The sequence below is a fragment of the Rhodnius prolixus genome, unplaced genomic scaffold, assembly GCF_049639745.1.
Source record: "Rhodnius prolixus isolate KJV_2025 unplaced genomic scaffold, Rpr scaffold_19, whole genome shotgun sequence".
Lineage (NCBI taxonomy): Eukaryota > Metazoa > Arthropoda > Insecta > Hemiptera > Reduviidae > Rhodnius > Rhodnius prolixus.
Window position 1 is genome coordinate 1,698,290 of NW_027411584.1, and position 22,708 is coordinate 1,720,997.

The window sequence follows — 22,708 nt, forward strand, 5'->3', positions numbered from 1 at the left end:
CAATGAGATTAGCCAATCGTTTTTGGTAATTATTTCTAGGAAAAATACGATTTAAATTTTTTTTACTAATTTTTCCCCCATAGGTATTTGATAAATTATCGAATAATGTAATAAAAAAAGATATAGTAAAAATATCCAAAATAAACATGTTTTGAACATTATATTTCTAGTTTCATACTTCTAGTGTACTGCAGAATCAAAAAAGTTAATGTAATTTTTTCCTGAAATAAAAGAAAGTAAAATCTAGATCATTGAATGAAAGTGAAAGAGCACCATTTTATGTACTAGATAGCTGTGCTTTTATTGGTGAGGGAGTGGCTTACGATGTAATACGTCATCAGCTACTGACCGCCTACTACACACATCCCGTTCGCCAATGAGATTAGCCAATCGTTTTTGGTAATTATTTCTAGGAAAAATACGATTTAAATTTTTTTTACTAATTTTTCCCCCATAGGTATTTGATAAATTATCGAATAATGTAATAAAAAAAGATATAGTAAAAATATCCAAAATAAACATGTTTTGAACATTATATTTCTAGTTTCATACTTCTAGTGTACTGCAGAATCAAAAAAGTTAATGTAATTTTTTCCTGAAATAAAAGAAAGTAAAATCTAGATCATTGAATGAAAGTGAAAGAGCACCATTTTATGTACTGGATAGCTGTGCTTTTACTGGTGAGGGAGTGGCTTACGGTGTACTACGTCATCAGCTACTGACCGCCTACTACGCACATCCCGTTCGCCAATGAGATTAGCCAATCGTTTTTGGTAATTATTTCTAGGAAAAATACGATTTAAATTTTTTTTACTAATTTTTCCCCCATAGGTATTTGATAAATTATCGAATAATGTAATAAAAAAAGATATAGTAAAAATATCCAAAATAAACATGTTTTGAACATTATATTTCTAGTTTCATACTTCTAGTGTACTGCAGAATCAATAAAGTTAATGTAATTTTTTCCTGAAATAAAAGAAAGTAAAATCTAGATCATTGAATGAAAGTGAAAGAGCACCATTTTATGTACTGGATAGCTGTGCTTTTACTGGTGAGGGAGTGGCTTACGGTGTACTACGTCATCAGCTACTGACCGCCTACTACGCACATCCCGTTCGCCAATGAGATTAGCCAATCGTTTTTGGTAATTATTTCTAGGAAAAATACGATTTAAATTTTTTTTACTAATTTTTCCCCCATAGGTATTTGATAAATTATCGAATAATGTAATAAAAAAAGATATAGTAAAAATATCCAAAATAAACATGTTTTGAACATTATATTTCTAGTTTCATACTTCTAGTGTACTGCAGAATCAAAAAAGTTAATGTAATATTTTCCTGAAATAAAAGAAAGTAAAGTCTAGATCATTGAATGAAAGTGAAAGAGCACCATTTTATGTACTGGATAGCTGTGCTTTTATTGGTGAGGGAGTGGCTTACGGTGTAATACGTCATCAGCTACTGACCGCCTACTACACACATCCCGTTCGCCAATGAGATTAGCCAATCGTTTTTGGTAATTATTTCTAGGAAAAATACGATTTAAATTTTTTTTACTAATTTTTCCTCCGTAGGTATTTGATAAATTATCGAATAATGTAATAAAAAAAGATATAGTAAAAATATCCAAAATAAACATGTTTTGAACATTATATTTCTAGTTTCATACTTCTAGTGTACTGCAGAATCAAAAAAGTTAATGTAATTTTTTCCTGAAATAAAAGAAAGTAAAATCTAGATCATTGAATGAAAGTGAAAGAGCACCATTTTATGTACTAGATAGCTGTGCTTTTATTGGTGAGGGAGTGGCTTACGGTGTAATACGTCATCAGCTACTGACCGCCTACTACACACATCCCGTTCGCCAATGAGATTAGCCAATCGTTTTTGGTAATTATTTCTAGGAAATATACGATTTAAATTTTTTTTACTAATTTTTCCCCCATAGGTATTTGATAAATTATCGAAAAATGCAGTAAAAATTTATATCGTAAAAATATCCAAAATAAACATGTTTTGAACATTATATTTCTAGTTTCATACTTCTAGTGTACTGCAGAATCAAAAAAGAAAAAATGAAGTTGGTGCCTGTATCTCGCTTCTGGAAGCACCGAGTAAAAAATTTGCAAATTAAATTTGGATTCCTAACAAAAAACTAAGGGAACTCGTATTTATTAGTTTTTTTTTCTAGCTATCTTAGTTTCCGAGAAAAAGTCGTTATCCATATACTAGTATACTACCAATGTCTGCCATTTTTGTAACTATTTAAACATTCATACATTACCAATCAGTTAAGTGAACATTCATAGTTTTAGGTTTTTACTAAAACTCTCATTCACTAATAACTCCTTACTCTACCCCCTCCACCTACACACTTACTCAGAATCTCTGTCTCTCTCTGTTTATATAACCCTTGTTGGGTAAACATGTAAACAACCTAAGGTCTAATAATCCCGGCATCATTAATTGAAAGCGATCCATAGTTTAGTACAATATACACGACCCTATATTGTTTGCTGGTTGCACCCATAGTAAAGTACAGGTTTGTGAAGGGCGAAAATTGGTACTGCTTCTTCTTCTTCTTCTTCTTCTAAATTAATGAGAGAAACATGGTGTTTAACCCTTTAGATGATTAGTGGTTTAGCTTTTATTTTCTGTTTACTGGGATTATGGTGGTGGTGATGCTGCAGCTGTAGCCATTGGAAACTAAAGTCAGCTGTTTGGTTAATTCAATCAATACTTAACATGCGCAATAGATTTTTGTTTTAATTTATACACGGAAACATGTGCAAGAGTTAACGCCGAATCGTCTAATATGGAAGTGAAGGGAGAAGTCCAAGAACAGCCTGTGGGAGTGGGTATTGGAGTAACTTTGACCTAAGTTCTGATTTGGGTTCAAAGTGTTGCCCTACACCAGGGATAGCCGAACCTTTTTGAGACGTGGGTCAAATTTTGTTCATTTTTTTTTCTTTTGACGTGAATACGTCTTTAAATTTGCTATCATATGGAGGCAATCCAAAAAACCTATAACAAAATCGGGGGATACAGTTTGGCATTATAGTTTCGAATCTATCGTCTACATCCAAAATTAAATTAGACCACTGGATAGCTAAAGGATCAAAGAATTCATTACGATAAGCGAGGACTGTGACGCATCGCGCGCGGTGGAGGGGGAAGCGCCGCCATTTTGAGATCATTTTGCTGCGTATCGAGATTTGCAATGAGTATAACTTTTGACTCGGAGTAGCTACCATGTTCGTTTAAGTTTTAATCGTCAGCTGTCGTCACAATCTATCGATTGTATATAAAACATTAGTGTAAAATAGTGACAGTGAATATAATAAGGTGTTAGAATAAAAAAATATTATCAAAAATATATAATGTCGGCCTATAAGCGTCGAAAAGCCAAAACCAAATACAGAGATCGTATAAGGTTGGAAAGGGCTTCTCAAGAACAATGGAATGGTAATAATAAAACACTATACGACCGAGTCAAGCTGTGCCGGGAACGGATCAACGACGGTTGATCTTGAAGAAGAGCTGGGGCGGTTGAAATTATGCAAGTGGATGATGAAATCGCTTCTACATCGACAACGGACTGTACATGCATAGATTGTGTTCTATCGTCGATTATAAAGACACATTGTTTCATCCTAAATACATAAATAAAAATATTTTATATAAAAAATATAACTCGTTACGTAAACGTATTCACGTACAGCACACGGCCGTGTCGATGACACGGCCACAATTTTTTTTTTTTTTGGTACTAGCTCTTGGGTCACTAATGCCCCCCCATTTGCACAAGAGTTAAGTTTAAAAAATTTTAAACTGAATATTTTCAAAACTCAACATCTTTAAAAATTCAGTTGGCTTAATGGGGTAAAACGGGGACGAAACAAGGTGCTATGGAAGTCGTCTCTTTTTACAAACATAATGTCAGCGCGTGAACGTTGACACCCCAAAGCGTAGCGTTAATCGGGGCGCTATGCGCCAGCGGATAAAACCGGAAGTGACGAAGCGGGTCACAATAATCGTGAATAGGTCACACTTGAATACATGCAAATATATATAGAGAGTAGAGCAGAGGTAGGAATGAGTAACACTTACCCTTGCGGCCGGATGTGAAGCTCCTGAAGCGCAGTGCTAGAAGTATAAGGGTGAATGCCAGGACAGCGGATATGGTAGAGGTATAAGCGTCTCTAAGGAAAGCGGAAATAGTACATGTATATGCGTCTAGAAGGAAAGCGGAAATAGTAACTGTATATCCTTGTCTGAGGGTTAAGCGTAGCGTGGAGGACGAGGGAAATCTCAGGAAAGGCGTAAGGAGAGGACGAACCTTGCACCGGAAGCGGGTCCACGGAGTGGCCTGCGAAGCGGAGAATAATTGGGGTGATGTCCCTTGATGCGGAAGCGAAGCGTAGCAGCGTAGAGAAGCGGTAAGAAGCACAGTGAAACCAGCAGGCTCAAAGGCACATACAGCAGACCAAGCAAAAGTACAGGACGCTGGTCAGTAGCGGACTCCCTCAATAGATAAGGAGGTGACCCTATGGTCTAAGAGAAGGTAGAGGGGGGTAGTTGGGCAGCGTGAGAATGGCATAGAATAACATAGAAAATAAGTTTAAATATATACGACAAGCTGAAAGTCCAACCAGCGGAGGCGAACGTCAGTACGCGCGCGGGCGATGGGCCGACCAGCGCGAAGTCATAGCCAGCCGAACTGGCCGAACGTCCCCGATCGCGACCGAACACATAACCTGAACAAAAGTGTCAATAGGATGAAAAAATAAATGCCAGTTTTCAGTCGTGATACATTTATTCTGCCGAGTTTTCTGGACTAGAGACTAGGTCATCTTCAGGGCTAGTTTACAAAGTAATATTTTTACATTACAGGGTTGGTGTGTCTTCTGTAGAATAAAAGTATCACGACTGAAAACTGGCATTTATTTTTTCATCCTATTGAAATTATGAATCAGTCCCCAAAAATAATTGAACAGCCCTTACAAAAAAGTGTGTTTTATTTGAGGAAAAATCTAAATAATGGTTATTTGCTTTTGGGTTGTCAATTTTTTTTAACAAACAAAATATGAGTAAAATTATACTTTTTATTTGATATTTTGTAAACATTTTTGCTTTATTTCAATTACTACAAATTGGATTTGTCGTCATTTATCGTGTTTTAGAACTGTAATGATCAAACTAAAGGTTATAGGTAGCATTTAAATTGCTTTTGTGTCAATAAGGGATTGAAAAAAAAATACAGATAGAATATTATCCACACAATTAGAAAAATCTAAATCAAACCGCGTAAACAATCAAATAGGTTGCCTAGCAATTATTGTGGGTCAGTGAAAAAGCTTGCGCGGACCAGTGTCTGACCCGCGGGTCATAGGTTCGCCATCCAACTGTCCTACACCCGTACAAACAAATATTTTGTTTAAAAAGATCAATTTTTTCGGGTTCAGCGGAAAAAAAAAAAATCTTTTACCTTTACTTTTCCGGTCAAGAGCGATCGGCTGGCCATCCTCTCTCCTCCAGGAGAGTTTAGGTTGTGGTAGTCCTTCAGCTTTACACGTCAACGAGACGTTTTGGTTCTCTCTGACGGCCACTGAAGAAGGCGTTGACTGATCGTCCAATATGTTTGGCGGAACTGGAAAAATTGAAGTAAACAATTAAATTATTTAAAAAAAAAAAAATCATTTTATTGGCTGGGGGGAAAAATCAGCTGATTTTTCACATTAAATTAAAGCAAAGGTTATTCGAGGTTATAATTAAAAAAGAAAAAACAGCTGATTGGCTCGAGTCGTTCTTAAAATTAGATTTATTTATTTTAAAAAAAATGATGATTAAAAATAAGAGAAATTGTAGCCTATTTGAGGAAATTTCAAAAAAAGTGAACTAAGTCCTTGGAGTGAAGATGTACTTTAGATTAGTTATCCAATTAGGACGGTTTTTCCTCATCGTATTTTCATTTCTTTCTTTAGAACATTCAAGAATCAATTAAAGAAAAAATTGGAGCGATTTTTTTGCTTGCTCCTAATCAAATATAAAGAGAAACGGAGCGAAAAATAACTATTGATAAAATTCATTTAAAATAAAATTAGAATAAAGCAAAATAAAAGGAAGGAAAAATGAGAAGTGAACAGTGGAAAATTCCAACTCACCATGAACCAGAAAAGGGGAAAAGCGAAGGGAAATCAAGAAGGCTTTCCGCCCCCCCTCTGTTAAGTGTTTTTGAAGCAGTACACAGCCTCCACAGCATCTCATCGTTGTTGGGCTGATTGTCGATGAGATTAAGAGAACTCTCGTTTTCTACTGCTGCTCCATCCGCCTCCTAGGGGTATGTAACCCGCCCAAACACCATTAGCTCTCCCCCCCCTCCACATCCTCAACCTCTTGTAGAAGCCGGAGCTCGCTAACAAAGTTGATATTCGGGGGCCCACATGTTACTACTACCTAGAGATGGTTTGCCTAATTTCATAAACTATACCTTCACAATGTGTGTGTCTGTTGTTGTCATGAGGAGAGCTATGTATGTAGCTCTCTTCCGCTAACAACCACCTACTAACTAATAACACGCAACATCTAAAGCGAACACTAATTTTCAACACTAATTCTATTTTATCTTAGATGTAAATTCAATTTTAGTATCAGGCTTCTGCTTTCATCTTTTATAAAAACCTTAACTTCTCTTCTGTTCTACACTTTTTACTCCTGTTGAGTGAAAATATTACAATCGGGTCCAGTTGTTGTGAAAATTAGTAAAATTGGGCCCCGGTATCAAAAATTTTCGAGTTAAAAAAACTATTTTTATTTATAAAATAAATAAATCGCTTGCAGTGACTATTATGACGTTGTAACCTTTTGGTTGTTTTGCCCTGCGTTCTGCCACGTCATTGTCTTGATTTTAATTTCGCACACTGTGAAGGGGGGGGTGCTTTTTTAAAAAACTAAATTCCACGCTGGTACTGGATAAATTAAACATATAGATTCTCAATAATACTCACCGACCACCTGTAGATAGCCGACTTGGCTGATCATTGGATTTGTGTTCACTTGGCACATATAGTAGCCTCGATCCTCCTGTTGTACCTGGTTCACGTTCAACAGCCAAGTTTTATGGTTATCATGCGACACACTAAACCGAGACACCCTGGCAATTACGTGTCTGTGTATGGTCAGTATCATCTGTCGGTCAATATGGATCCAAGCAACCTGTAATCAAAAAAGATGAACTTAATTAGTTGATTAAGTCAATAAAGGTGGTCATTTCCTGTTCAAGTTCAAGAATTTTGATCGCTAACTTAAATTAGGTTCCGGTTTCTCTGGTTGGATTCCGTTGAAATAGGAAGTTTCAATTATTACTCGTTTTGGAGGTATTTTGGTAACACGCGCCTAGCAGACAATCCATTTGGTAACAAGCACCTAGCAGAAAATCCATCTGGTAACACGCACCTAGCAGACAATCCATTTGTTAACACGCACCTAGCAGACAATCCATTTGTTAACAAGCACCTAGCGGACAATTTATTTGGTAACACGCGCCTAGCGGACAATTTATTTAGTAACACGCTCCTAGCGGACAATTTATTTGGTAACACGCACCTAGCAAACAATTTATTTGGTAACACGCACCTAGCAGACAATTTATTTGGTAACACGCTCCTAGCGGACAATTTATTTGGTAACACGCACCTAGCGGACAATTTATTTGGTAACACGCTCGTAGCGGACAATTTATTTAGTAACACGCTCCTAGCGGACAATTTATTTGGTAACACGCACCTAGCAGACAATTTATTTGGTAACACGCACCTAGCAGACAATTTATTTGGTAACACGCTCCTAGCGGACAATTTATTTGGTAACACGCTCCTAGCGGACAATTTATTTAGTAACACGCTCCTAGCGGACAATTTATTTGGTAACACGCTCGTAGCGGACAATTTATTTGGTAACACGCTCGTAGCGGACAATTTATTTGGTAACACGCTCCTAGCGGACAATTTATTTGGTAACACGCTCCTAGCGGACAATTTATTTGGTAACACGCTCCTAGCGGACAATTTATTTGGTAACACGCACCTAGCAGTCAACCCATTTTTTTCTAAAAACTAGAAGAAGTAAAATAAAAATAAAAAAATAATTATAATTAACTAAGTGATATCTAGTACTAAGTGATACAAAGTGCGTACGTATGTTGGTGCGTGTATTTTGAATGAAGTGACAATGATATTAATTGAAATGATGTTATTAAAGGTGTAAGTGTGTAAATATTTGCATGTTTTTTTTTTTAATGTATTAGTGCGTATATATAGGGTTTAATCCCGTACTCCTATTGTCAAGGCCTCGCTTTGACACCAATGGCTGCCCTCAATCTATCCACACCCTCGTCTCGCTCATTCAGGGTATATGCGAAACAACAACAACATCCAGGGATGAGAGAGTTGGGATAGAGAGAGGGCTATTTACGTAGTTTAATTATGAGGCTGACGCATGAGGGCAATTAATTGGTACATACCCAGTTACACGCCACCAAAACCGACGCCAAATTTACACCGTCATGTTCTCCTATATAAACATATCTATTTTGCAAAATAAAGTATATAACATATAAATAAATTATACGTTATCATATAATTATTATCATTTAAATATTATAAGTTGATGTTGGCTGTGTAAATGATGGGTACCTATCTTCCGGTAATGAGCACCGTAATAATCACGTATCCATTTCCTGCTACAATTTAAGTGAGACTTTCTAAGTAATTGTTGTTTTTGCCAGCATTTTCAATGGATATTCTCCCGAAGGTTGCCTGCGCGTCCAGTTAGTCACTGTTCTGTTCACCCTCAGTCGGCCTTAACCTCCTGGATACACTGCTGGTCAGTCTATCCTCTGATTCTATTAAAGGTTGGTTGTCATTTCCCCCCCCTCAAAAAAAAATCTACTGGGGTAATCCACGTCGTTGGCTAGCTTATTCCATCGCTTTTCACTTCCGTTATACTTCTTACTCTTCGAGATCTTATCCGTTGTACTCTTGAGAGCATTGTGCCCGATCTATGCCAGAAATCCATTTCGATATCTCTTTTGCTTTTTGATCGGTCTTTTTTTTGCAAGGACCCAGATATCACTCCCATGCTGCAATATACTCTCCACGATGGACATATAAATAACCATATTCTTCTTTTACTAACTGCTGAGATCTGTGGATTCTCCAATATGGAGTTCACCTACCTAATGGCTTTTCGTCCACTTTGGGCATAGGATTCTGTATCATTTTCTGTAAAGCCATTTTTATGGAACAAATTCTCCTAATTGTGATTCCCTATGGGAATTGGAGATCCTCCTCGTTGGATACCTGATAGCTCCTCCTACCACATATTCTTTCTATATTATACACTATCTATTGTGAACACTCACTCTGTACTACTATTCTTAAGGATTCAAAATTGGCGAGGAATCGGTCCAAATAAAAATAATAACTCGTCTTTTTGCCAACGTTTCGGACAAATATATTGCCATCTTCAGGGCGTGGCTATGCGGATTGGTTACAGAAAACGATTCCTCGCCGATTTTGAATCCTTAATTTCATAATTTACGGTCACAAAACCAATATATTATATTCATACTATTCTTAAGATTTATAACTCATAATTCTCCTCAAACTCTGAAAATTTAAGTTTTGCAAAAGATATGAACGTTCTTAAAACTGTGATGTAACTTTTTTCACGGAAGTCTACCACCACTATCACCACTCCAGTTCTTTTCATCATTTCCTATTGGTTAAAGAGATCTGTCCATTTGTGATATTTTTCTTCAATCATAAATTGGTCCAACAAATGATGTTGGAACCAACTCATCTTTTGGTCTACTACTTTTTATTTCCAGTAATTCTTCTAGGAGATAGTTGGAGTAAGGGGAGGCGCTTCTGCGAGAATAGGGAGCGAGTTATTTCACCCTAAAGTACCATTTCAGCATAATGTACGATCCTGTCTTAAAAGGGGAATTGTGTGGGCAATATTTTTACAAGCGGATGTGCTACATTAGTTAATGTATTTTTTTTGGGGTACTTTTCTATGGCTTTTTCGTTTTAAGTTTTGCCCTAAACGATCTCCAGTTTTCATTTGAATAATTTTTCCAGGAAAATTGGGTTTTGGGTATTTTTAGTGAGAGGGAGTGAAAAATTAAGTAAGTTAAAACCGTGAGAATCACAATAAGTTGACGGTTACACTGTAAACTTTTTTTTAGTTTTTTTTATTCAAATTTGGTTATTGCTGTTATTTGTTTCTGTTATTGCTATAAATAAATAGAAATAACATTAAAACAAGATTCCATGGAAGTGATGAAAGTTAAAGGGAACCCCTCTTTTCGTTAGGAATAGAGAATAAGGGAATGCAGATAGGACATTCCCTATTTGGCAGTTAACATTTGCGTGCTATAAAATTATCATGTATTCATGAGAAGGAAGGACAACCCTCATACACCGTGTGGGTTCTGTGGGTCTCTCTCTCTCTCTCTCTCTCTCTCTCTCTCTCTCTCTCTCTGTTCAACAAGTGTTGTCGTCACATCTCTATCTGCAGCCAATGGAAATTCCAATTCGGGGCCGACTTGTTGAAACATGTTTATATACAAATTATGTGTTGACGTTAAATTTAATTTTTGATGTTTCTAAAAGTTTTACCATAATTTATTTAAATATTTTCTTGAACTTGGCCTTTTTATTTTTATGGCGTCTAGATGGTTATATAGTAACCATGGCTTTGCCCTATAAAGGGTTATGGTGGTGCTTGCAAAGACTTGGGAGGATAGATTCCTCGGGGTATAGACATCAATACTCGTACAGTACACTGACACATTGTCATATCCGGTATTCCTACATCCTTAAAGGGTACCCACTAGAAATACGAGTAGAACCCAATTAAGACAACGCCTCTGTGGCTAACATTTTAGAAGTAGAAGCTTTCTTGAATGCAATAAAGAGGGCTACCTCCGTATTAAGCCACCGGTCTTTGAGTTAATCCACACTTGCAGAAGGCCACATTTTCAGAGATCTCTCAACAACCCAAACTCACTTAGGTGCCCACAGTGATAGATAGTTTGATGTGCAAAACTATTTGGTTGTAGCACGAATCCACAGGCTAGTGCATCACCACAAACCCATACAAAATCACACTTATTCTTTTACAGGGGACTCTGCATTTTTGGGATAAGTACTCCCTAAATAAGGCACCAAGATAGCCGAGCGGTTAAGAGACTAGACCCGCATTGCTAAGATGTTTTGTTGGTTTAGTGGGTTCGATTCCATTGTTCTAAGCCTTGGTTTTTATTTAATGGTTAATAAAAGAAATTTACAGTGAAGTATGTTTGCTAGTCGCCTGAGTACACGACACCTAATTTGTGGTAGTTGGACGTAAAGCCCGCCTGAAAAAAAATAGGCGATTACTTTACTTACTCCCTAAATAAGAGGGGGATATCCTCTACTATCCCATGACTAGGCAGGTCATTTGGAGATGTCAAATGCCCTGAAAATGTCGGTTCTGTCAGAAAGGGAGCTTAGTAAAAGAGGACTCAGTTCTCGACTCTCAGTTCCATCCTTCGGCATCGATCGCTTGACGCTTTTATCTAGATTAGGATACGTGAATTTCATTCCGTCGTGGGACTCAGTGATGACGTTTGACCTAACCCAGTTCTCCTGCCAATCAAAATACCGGAATGTGAAAAGCTTTCCCCATTGGTAGAGCTATTGTTGTTAACATACCTTATAATTGCCCAGATTGTCGACAACACAAGGCAGTGAGGCATCTCTACCCAACGCTACTGTCACGTTAGGTATAGGCTCAGCGAATTTGGGGCCTTCTGTCAGAGCTGTAACAGGTTAAACGAGAAAGAAAATTAGAAGTGAGGAACAAAAAATAATTTTTCATTTTATTACATGTCTCAATTTAATTATTACATTAGAGCTATTTGTAGTTAATCTGTAATATTAGTAATAATTACAATAATAATTTGGGGATGGAATAAATATTAAAAATGCATTCACCAACGTACCCCGATTTTTTGTGTTTTGTTTTTGACATCTGACTTAACTGGAAGTTAAGCGCAGCAGAAGGAAGTAAAAATCGTCATTTTAAGTTCATTGTTCAATTAAACTGATTGGTGCTTTACTTTATGCAGTAATTTAAGTATTAATAATAATATGTAATTAATAATTAACCTAATTTGTCAATATTAAATGTTAATGTAAATGTTAATTACATTGTTAATCTAGGTGTTCTCCCCACATTGTAATATATGTATAATATAAAATAGATATGCATATTTTTAGTTGGTTATAAAACTTCTTTACAAATACTCAATTAAAGGGCTACAATTAATTAAAGTTTGAAAATGAATGAATTATAATTACAAGTATTATTTATTTGTTATTAACTATGTAATTTGTGCTCACGTTAGACGAATTCAAGACTGAAATTTCTTTTTAACTCCGTAATTCAAATTACAGCAGTAACTGACCAACACTAACTTTCCCTTTTTTCTTCCTTAATGTGCGAGTGAATGCGATGATTATTCCAGAATAAAGATAAATTACAAGATTAATTTGGAATAGAGTTAAAACGAAGTGCCTTTTTAATACTAACTATGATGATGAGATACATCTTTTATTATTCTAACAGAAAAATATTTATGGGTGATAAAAGGCCAGCACAAGGGTCTGTGACATCTAATATATTCTAAAAATTATGATACTAGAAGTATAATTGAAATGTTGGGTACTTGCTGATTTGTTTACCTTTTGGCGTTTAATCAACCATTATATTTGACTTATTAAACTGTGTTTGTTAAGGAGATTAGAAATAATAATAATAATTTAGGGTGAGGATAAGCTCAGTGGTGATCTCGGTTTTTGAATCCAGATGATGGGGACTCGAATCCGGAAGCTGTGTTGATACCTCTGCGACATATAATCTTTCGGTAAGATTCCTTAGAGGACTTCGACTAAGAGTCCGCATGGAGGTTCGCACTAAAAAAAAAAAAAAAAAAAAAAAAAAAAAAAAAAAAAAAAAAAAAAAAAAAAAAAAAAAAAAAAAAAAAAAAAAAAACGAAACTGAAGAAATATGTGTGTTTGGAGGAGGTTTTGTGTCAGTATAGGGTTTGAAGCTGGGTTATGCCTAGGCACCCTGAAGAAGTGGCTAAGCCATCTCGCCTTCAGAGAATATCCAGAATATCTTTTAAAAAAAAAATCACGTTAAATCTTGGGGGATTAAGAAAGGTATGTAAACTATAGTAAAGTAATCGCCAGTTTTTTTCAGGCGGGGTTTAACGAACAAACTACCAATTAGGTGTCGTGGACGGAGGCGACTAGCAAATGAACTAATTTCTTTTTATTAACCATTAAATATAATCCGAGGCCTAAGACCGGGAATCGAACCCAGTACCACAATACATATTACAAGGTGTGGCTATTAAATATCGGAGACTGATGCTGCTACAGAAAAACTAAGCGTGTGCCAAATCTTAACGACCGACTAAGCTGTGCAGCGTCTAGCCTTCTCTTTCGATTGCAGCGTCTCACGTGTTTGTAGAGTAAACTGCCTGACCAGAACCGTCGTTTGTGTAAGAGGTGTTAGTTTACGTTTTGCCGAAAACATGGATACTACACATGTAGTAGAGCAACGAATTGTCATGAAATTTCAGATCAAAACTTGATACTAAAACCGCTACTGAAACTTATCTTTTATTAAAAGAAGTTTATGGCGATGAATGTTGTATCATGTGAGCAAGTTTTTCAGTGGTTCAAGCGTTTCCAAGATGGCCAAGAAGACGTCGGAGATGATGACCGCCCGGGTCGCCTTTCCACGTCCAAAACGGATGAAAATATCGATTATAATTAATCAACCATTACTACTGTGATGTGCTTGCTCAACTCCGTGAAAGTGTAAGGAGAAAAAAACGACCCGATTTGTGGAAGAACAAGTCATGGGTTCTCTCCATCAAGACAACGCGCCGGCTCACACTGCATTGTCCGTCAAGTACAACATCCCAGTTTTAGGCCATCCTAGCCTTATTCGCCTGAGCTGCCCCATGTGACTTTTATCTGTTTTATCCAAAGTTAAATCTACATTAAAAGAACACGATTTCAGTCCGTTGAAGCTGTGAAAGAAAAAGCGGCATGCGTCATGCAGGAGCTCACAGAAAAAGACTTCCAGCACTGTTTCTGAACAATGGTAAATTCGCATGGAGCATTGTAGGGATTGGGTAGGGGTGTATATTGAAGGTGATAACAACTAAATATGTATAAATTTAAAATAAAATGTTTTACAGCAATAATCTTGTTATTTAATAGTCACACCTCGTAGCTTCGCAGGTCTTTAAGTATATATTCTCCCAGTAATATCTCGGGATGTTAGTTTGAGAACAGTTTTAGAAATATTGTGAATAAGTTAATCTAGACGAGTCCAGGAAAATGCTTAATGATATTTGCTAAACATGTAGAGAGAGAACTGTGGGAAAAGTAAAGTTTCTATTTTGCCCAGGAGTAACTGGAGAAATGAAGAGTTAGTAGTGGGAAATGTTGTTGAGGTAGCTAAGAGAGGAAGTTCAGCTGTAGTAGTCTGTTAGGAAGGAAGTGTAGAGACATTGGATGCGGCAAAACTAAGTAGAAAAACAGTCGAGCTAACTTGTTCTCTCTCTCTCTCTCTCTCTCTCTCTCTTGTAGCAAGAACTATTTCGCATAGTATGAACAACTAGTTGGGTGTGAAATGTGGGATGAAGCAGAACAGTGATCTCTCTCTCTGTTGGGGGGCGGGACATCCATGAAGACATGGAGGAGCGAACTGTAAGTGGAGTATGGTGAGAGCGGTGGAGAGGAGAGGCTACAGTGTGTCATTAGGAAGCGATTCGAAACAAAGTTTTCCACCCAGCCAATGGCACGTTAAATGCTCCGTTTACTACTTTTTGATGAGGGTTATATCGGCACTTCCGGAAGTGGAGGGGGAAATACAACTCTCACTTCCTCTCTGACCTCTTCCTCTGTTCCGAGTTAAATTACTTTTCCCCCCAACCCCCCCCCCCCCACTTTTCTCATCGTACATTACTGTTGCACTTATTCCTTGAACTCCCCTCCTGTCTGCCTTCTTCTATTCCTTCAGGATGTCAGGATAATTCACTAACTAATATGTAACCATTTACTTTGCTGATTTCTTTGTTCTATTTTTTTTTCTTTCTCTCTCCCTCTTTCGGCGAGGATTTAGTCATATTTATGTAGCTTACTTCCGGAGTCTCCAGATTTTACCGTTCGTCTCAGTTTCCAAGGTCCTCCTTTCGGCCGATATGGTTTCCCTCGCTAGGCATATACGTGGGAGAATTACTCGATAATCTCTAGGTAAAGGTGCAATGTGCACACGTGCTGACTGGGGGGTGTGTGGGGCGTCACTTCCCCCAGAGCGGCTAATCTGCTTCCCGTTCCAGAGTTTGTTTTCGAATTAATTCTAATTTTTAAATTGTACATTAATATATTCAAAAAGTAGCAAACAAAGAAAAATCATGAGTAATGTAAATAAAGTAAAGTACTTAGCTATTTTTTCAGGCGGGGCTTTACGTCCAACCACCAATTAGGTGTCGCGGACGGAGGCGACTAGTAAACACACTTTACTGTAAATTCCTCATATTAACCATTAAATAAAATCCAAGGCCTCTAGACCGGGAATCGAACCCACTACCAACAATACATCTTAGCATTGCGGGTCCAGCATCTTAACCGCCTAATATACTTTACTATAAATTTCTTTTATTAACCATTAAATAAAATCCAAAGCCTCTAGACAGGGAATCGAACCTACTAAACCAACGATACATCTTAGCTTTGCGGGTCTAGCCTCTAGCCGCCTAACAAACTTTGCAGTAAATTTCTTTTATTAACCATTAAATAAAATCCAAAGCCTCTAGACAGGGAATCGAACCGACTAAACCAACAATACATCTTAGCTTTGCGGGTCTAACAAACTTTACCGTAAAATTTCTTTTATTAACCATTAAATAAAATCCAAGGCCTAGAGACCGGAAATCGAACCCAGTATCACAATACATATTAGCTTTGCGGGTCCAGCCTCTAACCGCCTAACATACTTTACTATAAATTTCTCATATTAACCATTAAATAAAATCCAAGGCCTAGAGACCGGGAATCGAACCCAGTATCACAATACATATTAGCTTTGCGGGTCTAGCCTCTAACCGTCTAACATACTTTACTATAAATTTCTCATATTAACCATTAAATAAAATCCAAGGCCTAGAGACCGGGAATCGAACCCACTAAACCAACAATACATCTTAGCTTTGCGGGTCTAGCATCTTAACCGCCTAACATACTTTGCAGTAAATTTCTTTTATTAAACTTTAAATAAAATCCAATACCTAGAGACCAGGGGAATCGAACCGACTAAACCAACAATACATCTTAGCTTTGCGGGTCTAGCATCTTAACCGCCTAACATACTTTGCAGTAATTTCTTTTATTAAACTTTAAATAAAATCCAATACCTAGAGACCAGGGGAATCGAACCGACTAAACCAACAATACATCTTAGCTTTGCGGGTCTAGCTTCTAGCCGCCTAACAAACTTTACCGTAAAATTTCTTTTATTAACCATTAAATAAAATCCAAGGCCTAGAGACCGGGAATCGAACCCAGTATCACAATACATCTTAGCTTTGCGGGTCTGAGAAAAATCATGATAATTAGATTAGATTTCTATTCAAAGCTCAATGCTTAGCATACTGGATCCCGGGTTCGAATCCAGCTGCTGGCTCTTAGATCTCTTTCTCTTTCTAGAAGCATATTTTTAAAGCTCACTCTGTCCGATGATGAACAGTGTTCTCTGTAACTTTGTGAACACTGTTTGGCGGCCGGAAGTGTGCTGGAATAAGCTTCAATGACGTCAGATGTTGGCAGGCCTTAAATTGAAATTAATAAAATCAAAAAATGACGTGAGTCTTATTTCAGTTAGGCTTTTCTTTCTCCTTCTCTCTCAGTGCAGTATCTCTACTTGAAGATTTCTTGGGGAGGGGCCACCCATAGTAGATTGTTCTGGGGAAGATTACTCTTCAGGTCCATGTCTTGATGATTAAACACTTCTCATATGTACATAATGGTGTCGTAATTCACAAAAAAAAAAAAACCACTAAAAAGCTGCGCACATTTAAAAGCGTAATACATACTGCTGAAGAATGAGACGCAATATATGAAGGAAAAAATGTGAGAGACAGAGGAAGGGGATGACAAGATGGTCCAAAAAAATGGATGCTGTATCCAGGTGAGAGAATACATACACACACACACACACAGACACCGTCCATTAAAGAAGTGCTAACCTTGTAGAAACCTACCCATCACATGACAAATATCAGCTGTTCGGCGTGCCGGCCTCTTCTTGGCGGGTATTAGTATTGGTATATGTTTCCTGTAGGGCTTTTCCGTCTCTTTTGCCCCGCCCCCATCTTTCAGATGTCTTCTCACCGCATACTGTTGTTATGAAAATATTTTTATTAATGATACATGTTTTTTTTTTTTTTATTCCGCCTCCATACATTGTGCTGCTGTTTAGATGTGGCAAACTCTCTCCGCTCCCACTTGGTCGGAGGCGGCTAGGTTCACCATCACTCCTGTTAAGACATTAACTGTCATATCTTACTTTTCTTCAGCTAGGTTCCTCTCTTCTCTTCTAGTAACTCAAACTCATTTATTTTATTTATCGTTATTTATATTTTTACATAATATTGCGTTCTTTATTCTTTTATTACGCTCTCTCTTTGCAGTGTATAATAAATAAATATTTATAAAACTCTACAACAAAGCCATGAAGCACTCCCCCACCACAACAAACAAGAAGCTTTTGTCGCAAGTATTAATTCACAAAATTAAAATATATAAAGCTTTATTAAAAAATAACAATCCTACTTTTTAATCCCGAGGCGATTTATTTTGGAAATAAATTAAACGCCAGTTCTTCAAAATCTCTTTTTATTCCATTAATAAAATATAATAATAAATTATTAATAAAAGTTCAAATATTAAAGCTTTTTATTTTAAATATTATAATTTTTTTTTATTAATGTAAAAATAAAAATAATGATTGAAAATGGTCAAATAAAGTTGAAACTTTAAAATAATAAATAAATAAATAAATACATTTTCTAACAATTACAGGGCGAATATATTTATCTACTCTACAGAAAGTATTCTAGTAAAGTTGATCAGATTATCTAATGCAGGGGTCGCCAAACTATTTTTGATCATGGACCCCCCTATATAATTTTTCGAAATCTCCATCGACCCCCACATAAAAGTAATTTTCAGTTAATTAAAATAAACTATCTATTAGGTTGACTGTGTTTGTACATTTATTTTATGATTTTAAACATTTATTAAAGTCATTTTTACATTGTGTAACAAATAGTTTTTGTGAAAAATATCTTAATGTTGAAATTTAAATACCTTAGCATTTATTAAATAATAAGTAAAATAACTGCAGTATTGGCTTCTTAATTAATGAGAAGGAGTGCGCCTGGTGTTTCTTTGCAAGGTTCGCCTATATTGGGTTCGAAATTGTTTTTCCTACGACCCCCTGGCCTCAGATCGACCCCTCTACTCTTGTTAAATAGACCCCCTGGGGGTCTACAAAGACCACTTTGGCGACCCCCTGATGTAATGCAATATCCAACAGTGTAATAATACTCGATCAGAACGATGAATGTAGTTTGCTTAGAACTTAATTTATAGTAGTTAAGGTTACATCAACTTGTTCCCGCCACTGAGTTGTTTGCCGCCAAATCTTATTGCTCAAGGTCATGTAAGCCTTGTCGATTAGTACGGCAGATGTTTCAAAACCACATACTCTATATCACACGCTTTTCTCTCATTTTATTGATTTATATCACACTAAGTATAAATTTAATTTATACTTAATACAAACGAGTTCTTTCTTAAAATTTGAAGTTTTTAGTTTATTACGATACAGAAAATCTGTAGTGAAGAAGTTCTCTTTAAAGGAAAAGATGGTTAAAAACAGATTTCTTGCTTATCAAAGTTAAGTGAACAATCTATTAATAAGAATAATTAGCATAGATAAAGTTGTAGAAGAAAGTCAAGGAGTGGGGGTCTATCTCTGACGTCACTAGTCATCCATCACTGTTTTGTCTAAAAACTTGGTTTTAAGTATCGCTTATAATATTCCTAAAAACTAATTTCAATTTTGAAGCATTTATATTCCTAGATAAGAAGGATTGCGAGCGACTTTGTTTACGTGCTTTAGTTTTGGGGCTTCAAACTCTATTTGTGTTCTCAGCACCTCCTTATTGGGATCAGATGAAGTCCCGACAGTATCTTCCTGAGCCTAGTTCTGGATGGGTTCTAATAAGAGAGCATGTATATGTCCCCCTCCACAATATCTAATAACTTCTTAGAATCTCATTCTTCCTTGAATAATGGCATTGCAGTTAGTTAGGTGGTGTTACAGTTTACGCCATCTCTCAACAGAACCTGCTGGAGCCTTAGCGTTTCAATATAAGAGATGTATTGGGTGGATTATCTGTCTGGAACCTAGAGCTCTGTGATAAGCTATTTCTGCTAGGATCTTGCCATCCTTTACGAACAGTTCTTTCCAGCAACCGCTCGAAGCTAACAACTGGACACTTTTAGATGCAAGTTAGAACTTACATACACTCCAGCTCAGCTCCATATCCGTACAATATTGAGCAAAATAAACCATGGAGTATACATACCATTTGTGTTATGTACATTAACTTTATTTGTCCAGTCTACAGAATTCACTGGGATCCAAATTAAACAACATCAGCTGTCTAGATTGATGAATCAGTATTTGATGACATCATTAATATTACTTGAAAATCAATTTAAGGTCAGTCAACAACCAAATCAATGAGTCACCAAAGTATCCCTTTTTAAAAGGACCAGTTTGATGTAACCTTTTTTTTTTTCTGAAAAGGGCCATTATATATTCTACAATTCCTGGTAGTTACAGTCAAATTGATTGGTTAAACAGACGTTTAAATGTCCAGTTCATTGTGGCTAAATATAACTCTGGTGGTAAGGGGAGGGTGGAAGGGAATATCCACACAAGGGGGGATTTAATTAATTAAAATTTAATTTCTCCCCTTTTTGTGCACCTGTCTATCCCTGGAAGGAACCCTTTCATTTGATGTGTGCTTTTAATTAAAATTATGTACTAATGGTGGGGGGCCCCAAAATCAACATAGTTTTTTTTTCTTTTACTGTATTTCCCATTTTCCATTAGACAAATTTTCCTTTTATTATCTCCTGCTTAGTCTGGACTTAGAATCCCCCCCCCCATTTCCCTCAATCCATCTTCTACGTTTTTCACCAATCCGTGGCACATCAATTTCCATTCTTCATTCCGTCTGTCATGCCACAAAGTTTTCTTATTATTGCAGAAAAAGTGTTTTTCTCTAAAATTTGGGTGCTTTATTTTAGATTATTGCTGTTATTGTTAGTTATTTGGAGCAGATATATTGTATCCGGGCTTTGGAATTCCCTCTGTTTTTTTCGGGGAGAGCAGTAGAATAGTGGGGAGAGCAGTAGAGCAGTGGGGAGAGCAAAAGAGTAGTGGGGAGAGCAGTAGAGTAGTGGGTGGGGGGAATTAGAGTAGTGGGGAGAGCAGTAGAATAGTGGGGAGAGCAGTAGAGGGGTGGGGAGAGCAGTAGAGTAGTAGGGAGAGCAAAAGAGTAGTGGGGAGAGCAGTAGAGTAGTGGGGGGAATTAGAGTAGTGGGGAGAGAAGTAGAATAGTGGGGAGAGCAGTAGAGGAGTGGGGGGAATTAGAGTAGTGGGGAGAGAAGTAGAATAGTGGGGAGAGCAGTAGAGGAGTGGGGAGAGCAGTAAAGTAGTAGGGAGAGCAAAAGAATAGTGGGGAGAGCAGTAGAGTAGTGGGGGGAATTAGAGTAGTGGGGAGAGCAGTAGAATAGTGGGGAGAGCAGTAGAGTTTATTCTTTTTGACTCTTATTAACGGGATATACTGCGCGAGGGCTAAAATAAATCTATCGAGTTTTACACTTATCTGGAACACTCATTCCACAGGCGATGAAACCAATTATCCCTTATTTCCAAGGGATGTTCTTATATTAACACATTAGCACGATTTATTCACCCACTTGTCTGCACTACAGCTCTCCCCACTACTCTACAGCTCTCCCCACTACTCTACAGATCTCCCCACTACTCTAAAGCTCTCCCCACTACTCTACTGCTCTCCCCACTACTCTACTACCCTCCCCACTCTTTTTTTAACCATTCCCGCGTTTCTTTTGTTATTTCATTGAAAATTTAAAAGTTAACTAAATTTTTAAACAATTGCGCCGTATAACTAAGACTGTTCGAAATTTTTTTACAAAAAAAGTTGTAAGCAAAGAGAGAAAAGTCATGTTTAGTATTAACAGCTGATTTTATCGATTTGAATTTCAGTACTTCACGGTGGAAATTCAATTTAGGGAAACATGCTTCACGACAGCAACTCTTTTTTTTGGGAAAACTTTGCGTAGACGCTAAAAGCTCTTTCCTTTCCAAGAGTAAAAGAATGGAGGAAAGTCATTCTTCTTCTCCTTCACCTACGCCTAGATTCCCCCTCCCCACCAAAGAAATGAAAGACAAAGACTGCGCATAAATAACCCCCAATAACATAGAACAGTAAAGAACAGACTGATGTTATTATTTAACTTTATTAGACAAAAAAGCACTCTCATGCACACAATGCTGAGCTTTTTATGGTTCAGGTTAATAAATGCCATTCATTTATTTTTTCTTTATTTATCGTCAACATTTTTTTATACCTTAACCTTAAATGAAACAAAAGGAACACTGGCGAAATAAAAATAAAAACATTTCCGGATTTGATTCAAATCGAATAAAAGGTAATTTGGCTGAGTGTATTTCTTTTTTTTTTACCGTTTTTATTACTTTAGCCATAATGTTCTCCTTTTATTACTAGAGTGCAATTGTTTTTTATTGGCTGGCAGACTACTTTAACAGGCTATAACGCTTTGTTCATGTGCCTTTAATGTGACAGTCCTTTTCTTGATTGTGTCGCCCATTGTTTAAAATTATTATCACGTGAAATGATATTTTTTTGTTTTAGTTTTTCTATTCTTTCATTAATATTCAAAAGATTACGACTTTGTTTTTAGCGATAAAATTTATTTAAATTTCAATTTTTTTAAGCAATCATTATTGCTATTGCCCAGGGCAGCTTCAGGTACTTAAAATTCTAGCCCTTCCTCCCTTATAACTCCAGCTCAAAATCTTCGTCTAAAATAGGTCCTTTTGAGTCCCTTCTTTGAGATAGTAACCTCCTGATCCTCCTGAGCAAGGAGATGTGTAAGCCACTGATTTTCCAAACGTCCTTTTGGAAATGTTGATAGATTTACTGGAAACATCTCCTTAGGATGATGGGAGGTTCCCTCAAACTGATTTCTATGATTATTTTCTAATTAGATATAGAATTAGTCTCATTAAGAATTAGAAATATGTTTCTTTAATTTGAAATTTGAAGAAAAAGAGGTAATTGACGAATATGTGATTTCCATTGAGAGAATTCACAACAAAATCGATTATTAACCTATCGATGATTGCAACAAATCGAAATAAAAGTTGATTAAAGAAATAACGTTTCG

General features: G+C 36.7%; 1 protein-coding gene across 2 annotated transcripts in view; it reads right to left on the reverse strand.

Annotated features, from left to right (window-relative positions):
* The window catches only part of LOC141448330 (lachesin-like), an 84,855-nt gene that overhangs the window by 45,140 nt on the left and 17,007 nt on the right, over positions 1-22,708 (reverse strand). For both annotated transcript variants that reach the window (XM_074116661.1, XM_074116662.1), the window contains exons 2-4: positions 11,765-11,871; positions 7,013-7,220; positions 5,494-5,655 (exon numbers count right to left, since the gene is read on the reverse strand). In XM_074116661.1, the coding sequence (XP_073972762.1) occupies positions 5,494-5,655; positions 7,013-7,220; positions 11,765-11,871 (477 nt within the window). The remainder of the gene's footprint in view (positions 1-5,493; positions 5,656-7,012; positions 7,221-11,764; positions 11,872-22,708) is intronic.